The sequence below is a fragment of the Sander lucioperca genome, chromosome 16 (assembly GCF_008315115.2).
Source record: "Sander lucioperca isolate FBNREF2018 chromosome 16, SLUC_FBN_1.2, whole genome shotgun sequence".
Taxonomy (NCBI): Eukaryota; Metazoa; Chordata; class Actinopteri; order Perciformes; family Percidae; genus Sander; species Sander lucioperca.
In genome coordinates this window covers 6,656,533-6,672,254 of record NC_050188.1, presented here as the reverse complement: position 1 = coordinate 6,672,254, position 15,722 = coordinate 6,656,533, and the positions used below count along the sequence as shown (strand labels likewise).

General features: G+C 41.0%; 1 protein-coding gene across 2 annotated transcripts in view; it reads right to left on the bottom strand.

The window, feature by feature from the left end:
- pkib (protein kinase (cAMP-dependent, catalytic) inhibitor beta) overlaps positions 1-13,686 on the bottom strand; it is a 30,736-nt gene extending 17,050 nt beyond the window's left edge. Inside the window, exons 1-2 of one of the 2 annotated variants that reach the window (XM_035992833.1) lie at positions 13,422-13,686; positions 3,758-3,857 (exon numbers count right to left, since the gene is read on the bottom strand). In XM_035992833.1, coding sequence (XP_035848726.1) covers positions 3,758-3,778 — 21 coding nt within the window. In that variant the 5' untranslated portion in view covers positions 3,779-3,857; positions 13,422-13,686. The remainder of the gene's footprint in view (positions 1-3,757; positions 3,858-13,421) is intronic. The other variant, XM_031278932.2, reaches the window with a different exon arrangement.
- Between the last annotated feature and the right edge of the window lie 2,036 nt (positions 13,687-15,722).

The following is a 15,722-nucleotide window of genomic DNA, read 5'->3' as shown; positions in this document are numbered from 1 at the left end:
TTTTTTTATGTTGAATTGTACATGCTCAAAATAAATAAATAAATACAAATGAAATCATTTTAAAACCATATTTGTGCATAAATATGGAGCTCATACTGCTGTTCAGCGGATCACAAAGGGAGAGACAGGGTGGAGGAAACGGGACTCGCTAACAGCGCTAATGGCAACAGTGAAAACAGAGCATTAGTTAGCTCCATGGTTAGCTCACTCACCGGGGTGACCTGGCTTCCGCCCTAGAGCCGTGCTCATCAGGGGTTAAGTTAACCTTCCCGACCGGGACGCAGGCGTCATCAGTGGGTAACCTCTGTGTGAGTAGCTGCACTATGAGTAGTGTAATAAGCCGTGTAATAAGCGGGATAATGTCGAGCGAGCTGGTCATTATTGTGAATTGAACACCTTCAGGGTGAGGTTCAGTCAATGAGTTCAAATTTGCAATAATGACCGGCTCGCTCTACATCATCCCTTGCATTTGTTTTTTTATTCTAAAATACAATTAAAAAAAAACAGCTCTTACCTTCAGTCTGGTTTTGAGGTTCAATTACATTTTTTTTACTGTTTTTGAAACCACCCACAACACTATAGACCCTGTTTACACTTGGTTTTAAAATGCTTCTTGGGCGAGTGTAAACGATCACCAGGGCTCATTGTGATCAGATCACTCAAACCTAGTAACGATACACCAACCCACAATTCGGTTCGTATCACGATTTATGACCCACGATTTGATACAAACCTCAATTCTTTTGGGGGGGTTGGAGGAGAGTTATACTCAGTAAACGTAATACAACTTTTTTTCTGCCACATGGCATCGTTTTGTCATTGATTACATGCCACTTTGCAACACAGTAATACAACAGAGACCTTATTTATTGATATTGATTGATTTCAATATCGATCGATCCAACACCAAAGATTCTTTTGTACCTTAAAATAATCAACTCATAAGTTCAACTCATAACAGGGTGAACGGTACTTCTGCATTCGCTTTGCGTCCCTCTATCGGCTATAACTGCACTATGCAAGTTTGCCAGATCGGGTAGCGGATCTGTAGTTCGATTGAGACATAAGAATAATGGTAACGGTAATGGACAATTCCACTTCCAACCTGTAGGGGGACCTAAGAGGAAAAGTGCTTTGCTGTTGCTTTAAGGTTAGCCTACTATAAAGGTGCTGGTTGACAAGTAGCTAATGCTAATGCTTGGTCTATAACTCTAGCTAATTCTTGGTGGGTAACATAAGATTACGACATTGTTCAACACGCTCAGTTATTTTTAGTATGATTGTTTTGACCACGGTTAACAACTCTGGGCTAACCCACTAATTCATCAGTAATGTTAACTGTATAGATAGACGACTAATCTAATATTAGATTAGTCGTCTATGTGCTAGCAGGCTAAATAGCCAGCTAGGGTAAATAGCCAGGCTAAATAGCCAGCTAGCACACCCCTGTCTGTCTGCCTCACTCTCCTGGCGCTGCAAGGCTTCAGTCGGAATGAGACCTGACAACAGCCCAGGGGACACATCCACAGTCAGCCCCCAGCCAGCTAGCAGCCAGCCACTATCATTACACAGCAATCCAAACCCAGTCAGCACTCCGGTGCTAAGGACACTAACGGCAGTTTACTGAACCGTCGGGAAACAGACCCAGGCACCGGAGTCAGAACAGTGGCCATTCATAATGTTACACCTCCGTTAGCGTTACCGGTGTTCGTGCCGAAAATCTCCTCCCTGCCGAATATCGCATATCATTACAGCCCTACTCAAACCACTTGCCGAGGTGATCCGAGATGCATTTGACCACATATCTTTTTTAGTGTAAAGGCTAATGCGTCCTGATGCGTCACCGACAAGGACCTAACCGGTAAATAGGCCCTCAACGCAGGACGGTGACAGCGTGCCAACGCTCTATAACTTGCCCATTTTACGACAAGTTGTACGAAGTGTTGCGTGACCGTACCACCGTTTCGCCCTGTGGAAGGAGATGTGTTGGAAGCTGCTGACAGCGATATCTCCAGCTGTACCGACACAACCGCTAACGTGACTGGCGAAAATGTGGACGTAATAGTTGTGCACGGGGCCCCTTGACCTTTGAGCGTAAGTGACTTAGGCAGTAACTAAACCTGAACACAAGTGGTCAGCTGGAGACCCATTATGGACACAGGTGTGAACGGCAGTGCGTCTTTGGCTGTCGGATTTGTGTTCGGATCAATGAAACGCATTTTTAAACTAAGTGTAAACAGGGCCTAAAAGGAAGCTACAAACGCTCACTGATATCACTCAGCTATATTGTTTACTGGTACACAGGTCCAAAGAGGACCTCCCGTCGCAGTCCTTCAAATAGCACCTAAAAGCAATCCGCCCTCTCTGTAATTAACTGTGTTTAATGTGCAATAACAACAAGCCATTATACGAAATGAGGCTGGCAAATTGCCCTCCACGTTGCAAAATATGAGACAGATTGAGCAGGTTTCATAAGGGTCAATCACAACAGCAGAGCACCCAGCTATTTACAGCAATTAGCACACTTGACAGAGAGATATAAAGAATGGCTGGCAGGCAGCGCTGGCAGAGGCCTCAAGGATGATCTGAAAACAGAACATGTCGAGCAAGAACAGACTGTTTTGGGGGATCTACGACTTTTACACTTCATGTTCTGATTCAAGTGATTATCAACTAATCCTGAGCATATGGCCCTCCAATGTGCAAGGTCAAACATGAACAAAATTACATGGTGAATGTCTTATTTTTCACCTGGTGGTGGCTGCACACGTGACACCAGTGTTGCCATTGTTGTTCAAATTAGCACAGATTGGTTGCCCTCGACTCCAATCGTTACCTGTTTGGTTAAATCTGAACTTTACAGGTTAACCGTTTACAAAGGAACCTCCACAGATTTTACGCATCAGTGCCAGTTTACTTGTCAATAGGAGAACTACTCTGGGCTCTGCAGGAGCTGTAAATCTGAGGAAATAACCCAGATGATGTCAGCATGGCTGCTTACCAAGCAGGCAGGGTCTTACACAATGACACTGTTGAGCTGCATTATGGAAAGCATAGGATTCTTTCTTCTCAGCATTACTGGAGCTTAACTCATACCAGGAACCAGAAGTCAGGATATCTCTGCCTTTGCTGCATCAAGTTTGACCATTACTTTTTAATCTCTTGCGAGTTCCCCAACTTTGTGGGAGTGCAATACTAAATCACTGGAGCACTCTTTTAATACCAGAGTAATGCCAACGATCAATCATTTAGACTGCAACTTTAATCTTGCAACCTACATTGATTGCACTTTTTCACCAAAGCTCACACAAGAATGCATGAAAAGCCAGTAATATCCCTATTATTGTTAGGCTAGGTGTCTAAGTACTGGAAGCAGGAGAAATTTGGAATCCTTTGATTTCTGGGGGAAACACACTGGTGCCAATATTATACGTATATACGTAAGTTTAGATACTGATACGAAATGAATACCTTTTTAGATTAGACTTTAACTACTACTTAACCCGAGCCAGTGCTTTTTTTTCCCCATTTAAAAAAGCCAAAGTTGTCAAAACACAAGCAGCCGCATGAGAAGTTTGCCGAATAAAATGTGTAAAATTGGAGACATTTTAATTAATAAACAATACAGTCAAATAATTAATTAAAAATCTGATCAGACATTTAATGCCAAGTATTGAGATTTTAGATAACTAACCATTATTGTCATCACTAACTACTCTGACGATAAATTATTCAATATGGGCGTCCTGTAACTCACCCGGTAGAGCGTGCTCCCCATGTAGGTTGAGTTCTTGGCAGCGTCCCTTTGCTGCGTGTTATTCCCTCTCTCTCTCTCCCCATTTTCCTGTATATACAATCTAATAAAAATGCATAAAACCCCTAAAAAAATCTTTTAAAAAAAAAACTTTCCCAGAGTCCATGGTTACATCTTCAAAGTGCTAATTTTGTCTGACCAACAGTCCAAAACAAATGCATTCTCATTAACGAGTTTGTATGATATCTTACAAAATATGATGTTCTCTTTTAACAATGTGAAACGGTGCTGGTACGTGACCGTCACTGTTACAACGGTTAAGTTAAAGTGTGACCATTTAAGTTTAATGTGACTGTTCTATGTAACGCTGTTAAACGATGACCAGTATGGGACCGTGACGGTCAAGTTTCGGCACCAAAACTACTCTTACGTAACCGGTACGTGACTGTGACGGTTAAGTTTACGAAAACGACTTGGTTAAGATTAGAAAAACGTTTGTGGTTTGGGTTAAATTAAGTACTTCCAGGACACGAATACCGGTCACCCTGGTGAAAGTCCTGTGTTTTGGGACCCTTACACCACCCGACCTCCTCCTTACGTGGATTTTGGCGCTCTTTTACGGTCACCTGATATCCTTCTTTGCTCCGGTCATATTTAACTATGTGCACTAGAGGTTGCTACCTTCCAGCAAAAGTCAATGTGGGGCTTACAGTAATAAATATGTCAATTACATTTGAATTACAGTGCATTACTTTTGATAGGTATACAGTAGATCAAACAGTGAATGAGAACAGCCTGACCAAAACACAAAGATATTGAATTTACTTTGCAGTAATATTCACAGTCGAGAGAATGTTTAGAGATTTTTTTTTTCTTAAATCATATCAGAAAAATAATTTGCTCTTGATTTGACTTGTTTCAGCACGTAATCCATCGTAAACTTATAGTATCAGCTTTCAGGATCCATATATCAGTTGCTCCCGGGTAGTTGCATGAAGGCCAGGACAATAAATCTACACATGTCCGATACGTGTGACACCGGGAGGACAGTGTGTGCTGCTGTAACATCAATATTTTAGCACAAAGCCTGTTGTTTGAAAGAGTGTAACGGAGGCCGTCCTCCACCCCAGGCGCTCTCCGAACTAGACCATCTCTGCAACAGCGATGCGGCCTGGGTGGCTGCAGCTGCACGTGCTGCTCCTGCATGCTGGCTACCACCCATGGGCCTCTAGCACCCTCTGACAACAACCCTGGCAAATGAGGCATCGGCTGAGACACACACACACACACACACACATGCTATAAGGCCAACACACATACCGCCACACTGCATCAGCAGTGTCAAGGTCTTGTGTTGTATTTGTGTGTCAGAAAAAAAGCTGTATTACAGTTACTGAGTATAATTCTGTGACATTGTATGATTTACAATTACTCTCGAACATATCTGGGTTCCAGTGTTTTGACGGAAGTTAGAGTAATTCTCTCTGGGTTTGTCATTACAGAGGACACCATTTACATTGTGCATAGTCATTTGATCCATTGTTGATATGGAAATATTGATTAGTGCAGCTTTAAGTTCTGCCACAGTATATGAGCACCAGTAGCTATCAATGACTCTTCAGCCCAGTTCAGACCAGAGATTTGGGATGAGACGAAACCGTTTTAGAACGTTGCAGGGGAAAGTTTCAGCGGTCTGAACCGGCCCGTCTCCGCTCGACTCAAGCCAGCTGATGGCGCTGTTATCTCTTTCAACAGCCAATAGCCAAGTCATCTTGTAAAGTCAGTTACAAACTGTAGAAATAAAATGATACATAATCCTTTTTATTTCTATATTACAACTGGTCGAAATGGTCAGCTGGTCGAAATGGCCAAGTTTTAGACAGAGGCTCAACAAGCGAGGTATGTGGTCAAGCGAGCTAGAGAGTGACTGAAGAGAGGGAGCGGCGTTAGAACAAAGCCTGAATCACTTAAATCAGTGGTTCCCAACCTGGGGTCCGGGGACCCCTAAGGGGGGCGGCAAAGATCTTGTTTGAGGTTGAGGTAAAAAAAAAAATATTTGCACATGTTAAAGAAATTACGATAATACACTAGAATATATAATGTATACAAAAGTGTGTATAAAAACTATATATTTTTGTTCTCGCTTAAACTTGTAGGCAGGCTACTTAGTAGGCCAAACCTCCGGGACCTCTTAACCTGGGACCCTGCTGTCATCAGGTCAGCTGCTAGCTGCTATCATCCTCGTTTTTCCTGCCGCCACGGCATCACTATTTTATGAACGAAACATGGCGGAGAAACGTAAAAGTGCTGATAACTCCTCTGTATCAAAAAAGAAAGTAAGGGAAAGTTACCTCAACTTCGGTTTCAGATGGGGGGCTCAGCTTTTCTTAGACATAAGTAGGGGGGGCGCCAAGGAAAAAAGGTTGGGAACCACTGACTTAAATAAAATGTTTTCCCTGATTCATCACTAGAAATGCAACTGTAGCAAGCATCTCACTATCACTAACGTTATCCACATTCATATTCAGACACAACAAATGATATATCCAGCTACAAAAAAAGCCTGAAAAATCGAAAGTTAGAACAGAAGTGCAGAGAGACATTGCTATGGAGATGATACACCGTCTCATCTCGTCACATTGGTGTAAACTGGCAGGTTTTAGATCGTTGCAGACCGGGGCGTTGCAAGTAGTTGCAAGTTTCAACTCATCTCGTCGTGAATCTGTGGGCTGAACTGGGCTTTAGACTCTGGACAAATCTACAGTAAATCTGACTCGGATGAAGATTAAAGACAAGATTATTTTGGTTTCCAGCTGAGGATACTCAAAATGTTCAAACATTTCCGTCTCGCTGTCATTTGAAGATGCAAATGTGCAAAGCTTTCAGCTCCAGCTGTAAAGAGGCACCTTCAGTGAAAACCGTGTTTGATGGTGTCCATTGAGACGCTATTCAAAACAGCAGTTGCACCTATCACCCTCGTACAGCCTCTCCATTTGCCAATCAACGGAATGAGCTCTCCAAATGGTTGATGTCTGACTAACCGTTTCGAGATGCCGTGCCAGTTTCTAGGGCAGACAGCATTCCATGCGGTAATTATAGGGGAAAACTAAAAACTAAGCAGCTGATTCTATTGTGTGGTCGGATACAGTGAAAAGGTCACTGATCTGTGGATTGAATGGATGCCTTGGGAATTACAATAAACTCTTTGTCGCCACAGAAGAACCATCCCATCTCACCTACTGTTCCCTTCCCATCTAATCAGTATGGAGAGGCTGGCAGCAGGAGAGATGACATTGACAGACCACAGTTCCTTTCCCATAGAGCCGTGCAGAGGCATGCTGGGGGAAGTCTATTGAGTTACACCGCCATCCCCTGCCTCTCGCCACACTGGGCTGCTGGGAAAATGGGCACGGAGAGGTTGAGGTCAGAACAGTCTTACACAGCTTCGTGGGAAACGGGTCCCCTCTGTTCCTATTATCATCCTTTGTCCTCTACATCTCTGAAAAACATGTCGGCTGTCTTATATGTCCTCCAGACAGAGGTGAGGAAAGAATTGACTGACACATTTTAATGGCAGAAAGATAAAAGTAGCAATCACCAAATGGCAGCCAGCAATAGGTCAGAGTAAAGGGCAATGGGCTTTACAGAAGCAGCGGCTCTGACCAAACTCTTATAGGTCACTGGTCAATACATAGGAATAATTAATGACTGGAATTTAGCCTGGCAAATTACAGTTTCCATTCTCAGAGTGGTGGGGCCCGCAATCAATAGGAATTAAATTAGGCGCTGGGTGGCAAAATTGTAAGTGACGGGTGACACTTGGCTGCCTTTTATCTTGCTGCAAAGAGACAAGTTTCAAAAGTGAACATTTTTCTTTCCTTAAATGGCACTTTTATGGCAGACAGGAGATGTAAAAAAAAAAAACAGCACGTATTCCTCCACTTTTCATCTCAAACACTCTACAAGTCTGCAGCAGGGATATCACATGAAATGTTTTGTTGCTACTGACGCCACAATACCCGAGGTTTGGGGCTGAAACCGAAATGCCACCGTTCTTGATACCTTACTGTGAGGGATATGAACATAGTTTTCCACAAACACTGTTTTTTTTTTTACATCAAAAAAAAGATGACAAATGTCTAAATATTGTCTGAACACAATCTGCTGTACAACAACTTCTCTGAAACAAAATACACAAGTTTAATCAGACTAAATTGCCATTTCTGCGACCTTGGTTTTTGTGTGTGTGTGTGTGTGTGTGTGTGTGTGTGTGTGTGTGTGTGTGTGTGTCCTAAAGTAGCAGGAACAACCCCAACGGTGTCTTTGAGTACTTGCCAGGAGGCGTTGTGTGTATGTGTGTCTGTTTGTTACCGCTATGTCGTCACAAACTTACAAGATGCTTTACAGGTGTGTCATAGAGATCAAAATGAAGGCCGAGTAGGAATTAGGGAAGGGGCCATTGCTAGGGTTGGGTATCGTTTGGGTTTTTTTCCGATACTGGTCCTAAAGCGATTCTAAACATTGCCTGAACCAATACTTTTGAAAAAAGATTAAAATAAGATAAAAAGAAGAGCACAACAGTCGGCGACATTAGAGAATGGCTTGTTTATTGCTAAGGCCATATGGTAAAATTAAATGATTTATTAATAATGTAATAATAACTTTTTAATAACTAATTTCACCAGTGAATTGCTGTTAAACGACAAAAAACACCACTAGATGGGAAAAGGGTATTTTACAATTACTTTGAATGCACAACGAGGCTTACCAGTGTCAATGAACGCACCGTCTGTGTTGTTTTTACGACAACGGCAGCTGCAGACTGTTTAATGTCACAGTGTTGGAATCCCCTACTGTGAAATATAGTCACACTTTACACTGATTAGCTGTCAGCATTTTAACCGTGTTTAATCCAGCTACAAGCTAACGGTAGGCTAACGTTACCTGCTGCCAAGTTTAGCATTAACTAGCGCCACGTGCAGGCGCAGCGATGCTTTGGTTGCCCGTAATGTCCGTTTCGGAGCATCAGAGAGAAGCACAGTCATTTCAGTGGCACTGAAATCCGCTTTGTTATTCGGTCCAGTAGATACCGGTCGTTTAGGCACCGGTGCCATATTAGGGGGTCAGCCCTATGTTCCCACAGCCCAATGGTCTCACAGCTCTATGTTCCCATATTTCTAAGGATTTTCTTTTTTTCACTGAAAATTAGGCCCTATGTTCCCACAACCCTCTGTTCCCACAGCCCACATTTCTAAGATCTTTCTTAAAATTAGGCCCTATGCCCCCTGCGCTTCATTCGACTGATCTGACCAGAAGCTAGTCAATGCGAGGCCTCTGTGCTACTTATATTAAATGTTTGCAATAAACAAAGAGATGGGCGCACTAGATTTAGCTAAAAGCTACATTCCATCTGTAGTCCATTGCTACTGGATAAGAGGTTGGGTGTAATTGGCTACCAAATTGGGAGAAAAGGGGATACAATCTGATACAAATTTATGAAAAAGGAAATGTCGGAACATAGGGCCTAATTTTGGAAAATAATCTTAGAAATGTGGGAACTGTGGGAACATAGGGCCTAATTTTGAAAAAATAAATCTTAGAAATGTGGGAACATAGGGCCTAATTTTCAGTGGAAAAAAAAATTCTTAGAAATGTGGGAACATAGGGCTGTGGGACCATAGGGCCTAATTTTCAGTGAAATTTTTTTTTCTTAGAAATGTGGGAACATAGGGCTGTGGGAACATAGGCACGCTCCCCCATATTAGTACCGTTACCCGGTATTCGGTACCCAAACCTAGCCATTGCTGCTCAGTCACGCCAAGGCAATTGGAGATTTTATAGGTGAAGCAGCAGGTACCTGTTTACTTATTGCAGTGGCAGCCTTTGTTCCTCGTAAAAAGATAAAGTTAAGGATGACTGAGGCTGTTCAGGAGATTAGTGATAAAGGCTGGCACCCCTGGGACTCCAGAATCAGATTGGGTGGGTGGAGCGCACCCGGTGCGATGTCATCATCTGTCTGCCATCGTATGTGTTAACACACGGTAACATGAAGCCTGGTTTCCAAGAAAGAGCACGGTGTGGAACAGATGATAGAAAGTCAGATGACTCACCCAGCGGTGACAGAACAGAGCAGGCTGCCAGCGACGTCGGTGTGAGCAAAGTAACTTCATTTCCCATGATATATATTAACTAAGCAAGTTCAAATACGACTAGGGCTGACTGTATTCCCATGTCTACAATACTGCTGCTGCATCAACACAGTTCCACAGCCATATTTTTAAAGATTTCCCATCTTTAGCTTAAGTCTATATTGTAGTTTGCCAACCTCAGAGCTATTTGGTTCACTGTTTATCTAAAAGTCTTATATTCATTTATATTATATTGTCGGACAACTTAAAGCTTTTTTTTGTGGTACTGAATCACAGTATTGATCGGTGAAAGGTGACACGTAGAGTGTCAAACCTACAGAAACGTATCACCCAACCCCAACTATCCCTTAGAGTTTTTGGTGCCATTAGCCTCTTTTATCTTGTTGTTTTGGTTTACTCTCACTGCTTTCATTAACCTTGTTTAGCTTATAGTTGTGTTTAACTCTCTCTTTTTTTTTTTTTTATTAGATTTTTTTTTTTATTAATTAATTTCTGTCGGTCATCATGATTAGGTACCAGGAAGTACATCAAAGAAGGGCGATACAACAACAATGAAAAAAAATTCTGAATTTCATCAAAATCAGAGTTTCATCAGAATTTCATCTCTACTTTTACATACTATGCTTCCCTCAATACTTATTATTGATTATACCGACCCACCCCTACCAACCCACCTCCCTTCCCCCAACCCACCCTACCATCTGCCCACCTCTCCTATCCCCGCACCCATTTACCCGCCCTCCCCGCACATTGATGGTCCTCATTCAAGACAGGTCCCACATATACATATACACACACACACACACACACACACACACACACACACACACACACACACACACACGACAAAAAAGAAAACTACTCAACTCTCACTGCTTTCATTAGCCTCTGTTAGCTTATTGTGTTGGTTAACTCACTGCTTTCATTAGCCTCTGTTAGCTTATAGTTTTGGTTAACTCACTGCTTTCATTAGCCTCTGTTAGCTTATTGTGTTGGTTAACTCACTGCTTTCATTAGCCTCTGTTAGCTTATTGTGTTGGTTAACTCACTGCTTTCATTAGCCTCTGTTAGCTTATAGTTTTGGTTAACTCACTGCTTTCATTAGCCTCTGTTAGCTTATTGTGTTGGTTAACTCACTGCTTTCATTAGCCTCTGTTAGCTTATTGTGTTGGTTAACTCACTGCTTTCGTTAGCCTCTGTTAGCTTATTGTGTTGGTTTACTCTCACTGCTTTCATTAGCCTCTGTTAGCTTATAGTTCTGGTTAACTCACTGCTTTCATTAGCCTCTGTTAGCTTATAGTTTTGGTTTACTGTCACTGTTTTTTTATTTGGCATATTTTATGTTGTTTTGGTTTACTGTCACAGCATGTATTAGCCTCTTTTATCTTATGTTTTTGGTTTGCTCTCACTGCTTTTATTAGCCTCTTTTAGCTTATTATTTTGGTTTACTCTCACTTTGTGTGTTAGCCTCTTTTCCAGCTGCAGCAGGAAGCTGTTTTTTAGCAACACAAAAACAGCTCTGATAAACCTACTGTATGCTACGTGTCTCAACACCAAACAGCAGACAGTTAGCATTTAGCTGCTAAAGAGCCAGATATTTTTCTTGGTGGAGACCAACACAGGACTAAAAGAAAAGTGAATATTGGACTAGTATTCTTTAGGTGGCCAGAAACACGACCTCAAATGAATGCTAGTGTTAGTGCATGTCTGATGGATGAGGAAATAGACATCTGTTTGCTAACAACTTTGCCATAAGGTGATACTATGTCACTGTAAGCTGCTCCCAATTGACCAAATAAAAACAATTATTTGAAGCAGCTTGAAATACATTATTATTATTACAAATAAGTGTTGGTACTGTATATCTCATTAATGTAAACAAATCATATTCCAAAAAGAATTATTTAACCTATAGCCAGTTTATAAAAGCTTTAACATTTACTTTTGTAACATGTTTTTCTAGTTGGCCATTTCCTAGGAAAGATCACAGGAAGCGATGTGTTTTATGATCCCTGTGTTTTTGAAAAAACAAAAGAAGACCTCCGAGGTTAGCATGAGCAGTGAGAGTCCACCTGGCTGAACAGAAACTCCAGACCAAGACGCACAAATTTCAGCAATCCAAAAACACCTAAGGGAAACGTGAAAGTCTGTTTGATGGACAGGTGATCACTGCACCGCAGAGCAAAAGCACTACAGCAGCCAGCCACTTCACAGAGACCATGCAATGAGACTGATTTTCCAAAATGACCTCATGCAAATGTAATTAACACAGGGCAAAATCATAAAATGAATGGAAATGCCATGGAGCTAAAGTGCGCCAGGAGAGCCAGACTTCATTTCCCCTACATGACATTGTGTATCACATTAATGATTTACTAAAGAGCACGTTTATAAGAAGACCAGGATTATAACAGCTGGACAAAGACAGAGGCTCTAACACTGTTTTTCTGGAGACATTTAGTGCTACACATTCACCAAAGCATAAAGACTGAGGTGTGTTCACAGGCACTCGTCTGAATGGGAATAGATTGCGTTCCTAAGGATAAGGACACAAAGGGCTAAAACACACAGTATACCTTTTATTTAGATTAGATTTAGATTTAAGGGTTTGCCAATAATTACCTCATGTCATATCAGCCAGGTAGGGTTATGAAATATTGTTTTCATTGCAGATTTTACTTTTTCAGCATCTCATGATGGTCTAAGTAGTAGGTCTAGATTGTGTCTACTTTTTGGGAATGCAGAGTGGTCACATTTAAAACTAAATATTGGCACAAAATACTGTCCACTAGACCTTAGATTTGTCCTGACTGAACCAACTTGTTAACTACTATTGTATAGCCTGGAAAAGCCATATAGGTCTGACTCAATGACATGATAGCCTAAAGTATGCTTTGTGATGTTATTACATATTCTTCGTGGTAGTTTTAGCATTTAAAATTGTAAAATAATATAAGTTTTATACTGGTGGATTCTGACCATGGTTTCACTTCACAGTTCACCATATATCACGATCATCATCTTAAGGTCACGGTTTACTGCATGCTTTTAATAAACCAAAGCAGATAACCCAGCTGCTATAGATCTCTGTTGGGAGCCAGTGGCATTTTTCATTTGAACAGCTGATACACACAATGCTGTGAGCCCATATGGAGGTGACAGGTAGGCTGCTGGAGTCCACTGAAGCCTACTGTCGGCCTGTTTTTAACATTTGCTATATCTAGGTGACTGGTGTTGGCAGACAGATTGGTCACATTAGGATTTGTTGTTTCAGCTTCTGTTGTTGTTGAGATATTTTTTTCTGAGTTTCTGAGCATATAATGGCTCCAGTCTTGTTTATTCCTCCCTGTAACCAGCAGCTTCTTCTCCAGCTTCTCTCATTCCTCTGCCTGTTTTGGGAAGATTTGTCGACGGTGTTAGCGCACAGCAGCAGAAGCCAGTCTGCTGTCCTAGCTACCTGTGGAGCAGAACAGGTGACAGACAGTGCAGCCTATATGTGCGCAACGACGGACACTCACCGACTGATTTCAGTGCGCTTCGCAGAGGAAAGAAACCACGGAGTCCGAAGCTGGAACTAGCCGCCAGCCACCATCTTCTGCATGGACGAAGAAGAGTAGCCTAAGTGCAGAGTGTCAGGGGTTCGGTCCGGTACGGCACATTACACTGCTTCATTACAGCTGACGCCGTTGGACCCGCGGCATAGTGGACTACACCGCGCTGTTACCACGGACAGCCGAGCACCGTGCGCGCGCTCAGTCCCAGCAGCAACAGGGAGGGGCGTCAATGTAAGCACACTTAGCCCGGAGGATACAGGAAAAGACGGGATGTGGCCTTCAAAGTAAAAGCACAACAGCTGTCGAGAAAGAAGAGGGAACCGACTTTTTTGTTTCAATTATGTCCATGAGGAAAAGTGGAACAAAACACTAAGTTTTTTTTGGTGGGAGGATATGCACATAAATAAAATATAAATTAATTAAAAAGGGAGCATTATACTACAAATATAACATTTATAGAAAAAAAATGTCTAATGCATCTGTCAGTGATGACAATGTTTTGCCTAGAGACCTATAGCCTATTACACAAAATATTGATTTCAAAATAAATTAGCTGTGTAGTGTTACAGAACATCACGTTTTCATTTTCATTTCATTTTTCAGCAGAAATAACATTAACCATAATACAGTTTATTGCTTCAAGAATACCATACTATGTTTTAGTCTCATTAATTCGGTTACTCAAAATAGATAATAGATTTCTGTAGCCAATTGAATTTTTTTTTAAATTTTGACATTATTATTATTATTATTATTATTATAATTAAAAGTAGTAGTAGTAGAACTAGTCGTAATAGTAGTAATGACGATGCAGGAAATGTTTTTAAATTGGTCATTTCCAAATGTGTTTTATTTTGAAGTCACAGTGGTACAGTTTCCTGTGTAACTCTGGCTGTTTTGTCTTGCCGCTGCTGCTCAAAGGTTTGTACCATTGTTTATTTTAGTAAGGGGTGCACCGTCTCTACACATTCGCACATAAAGAAATGGAATCGCCTTTTTCACCTGTCTTTTGGTAGAATCCTGTCACTCAGTAATTTGTCCTCAGTCCTAAATTACATGGATCATTTATTAGGCTATATGGTCAGTGTAACGCTTATCAGTTCAATTTTCTAAGCACAAACGGACATTTGGAAAAACAGAAAAATGGGTTCAAATATCCAATTTTCCTTTTTCTAACCTGTTTTTCCAATTTTCCGTTTTTTATTCAGAGGATCAGAAATTGAGAAAATTACAAAATTGCGTCTGAGCTCCAACTATTCAATCATGCAATGATATTCTCTTCCTCTACTTTGCGGAATATGCAGAATCAGAATCAGAATCAGAAAGGGCTTTATTGCCAAGTACGTTGCACATACGAGGAATTTGTCATGGTGTTGTTGGAGCATGTCACACATACAAATATAAGAAGGATAAAAAGATATAAACAATATAAGTATAAACATATACACACACTACGTATTAATAACGATAAAATAAATTTAAATAAATAGTAAAATAAGTTAAACAGTAGTGAAAAGGGACGCTACAGCAGTCATTAACTGCATATGGACCCAAAAAAAACAAAACTGATAGCCTTTGGTGAGGTGCTTGCAACTTATGGTTTCGAGTGGGGGGGGCGTAGCTAGGCAGAACAAGGGAGAGAATAGGCCTATCATTGAAGTATTGAATAATTGGAGCCAAGACGCAATTTTGTAATTTTCTAAATTTCTGATCCTCTGAATAGAAAAAAGAAAATTGGAAAAACTGTTTAAAGATCCAATTTTGTAATTTGTCAAGATGGAAAAAATGAAAAATTGGATATTGGAACCCATCTTTCTGTTTTTCCAAATGTCCGTTTGTGCTTAGAAAATTGAACTGATAAGCGTTACACTAATCCTATATCTCTCCTTATCTCATTCCTATTACACAGATTAAAAAAAACTAAGGCACTTGTACATAGGCTAGATACCACCACCTTAAATAGAAACAGAAAACAGTGGAAAGTCAACTGTGCTTTAACCAAGGAATGTAATGGTTTCACTCAACAGGCTATTTGTTTTTTATCTCAATGTTGTGTAGTGTTCATCTCATTTATTAAATGAGGAGAACAATTATACAGTGTACCGTCAACCCTTGATACGTCTGTGAGCTGCATTACAATAAACTCCCTGCCACCAACAGGCTTAAGGACAGTCATAGGTAACATATATAGTATTCAGCCTCATAGGCAGACACACAAGGTCCTGGGATTATTATAAAAATATAAAATATTATCAAAGATGAAGA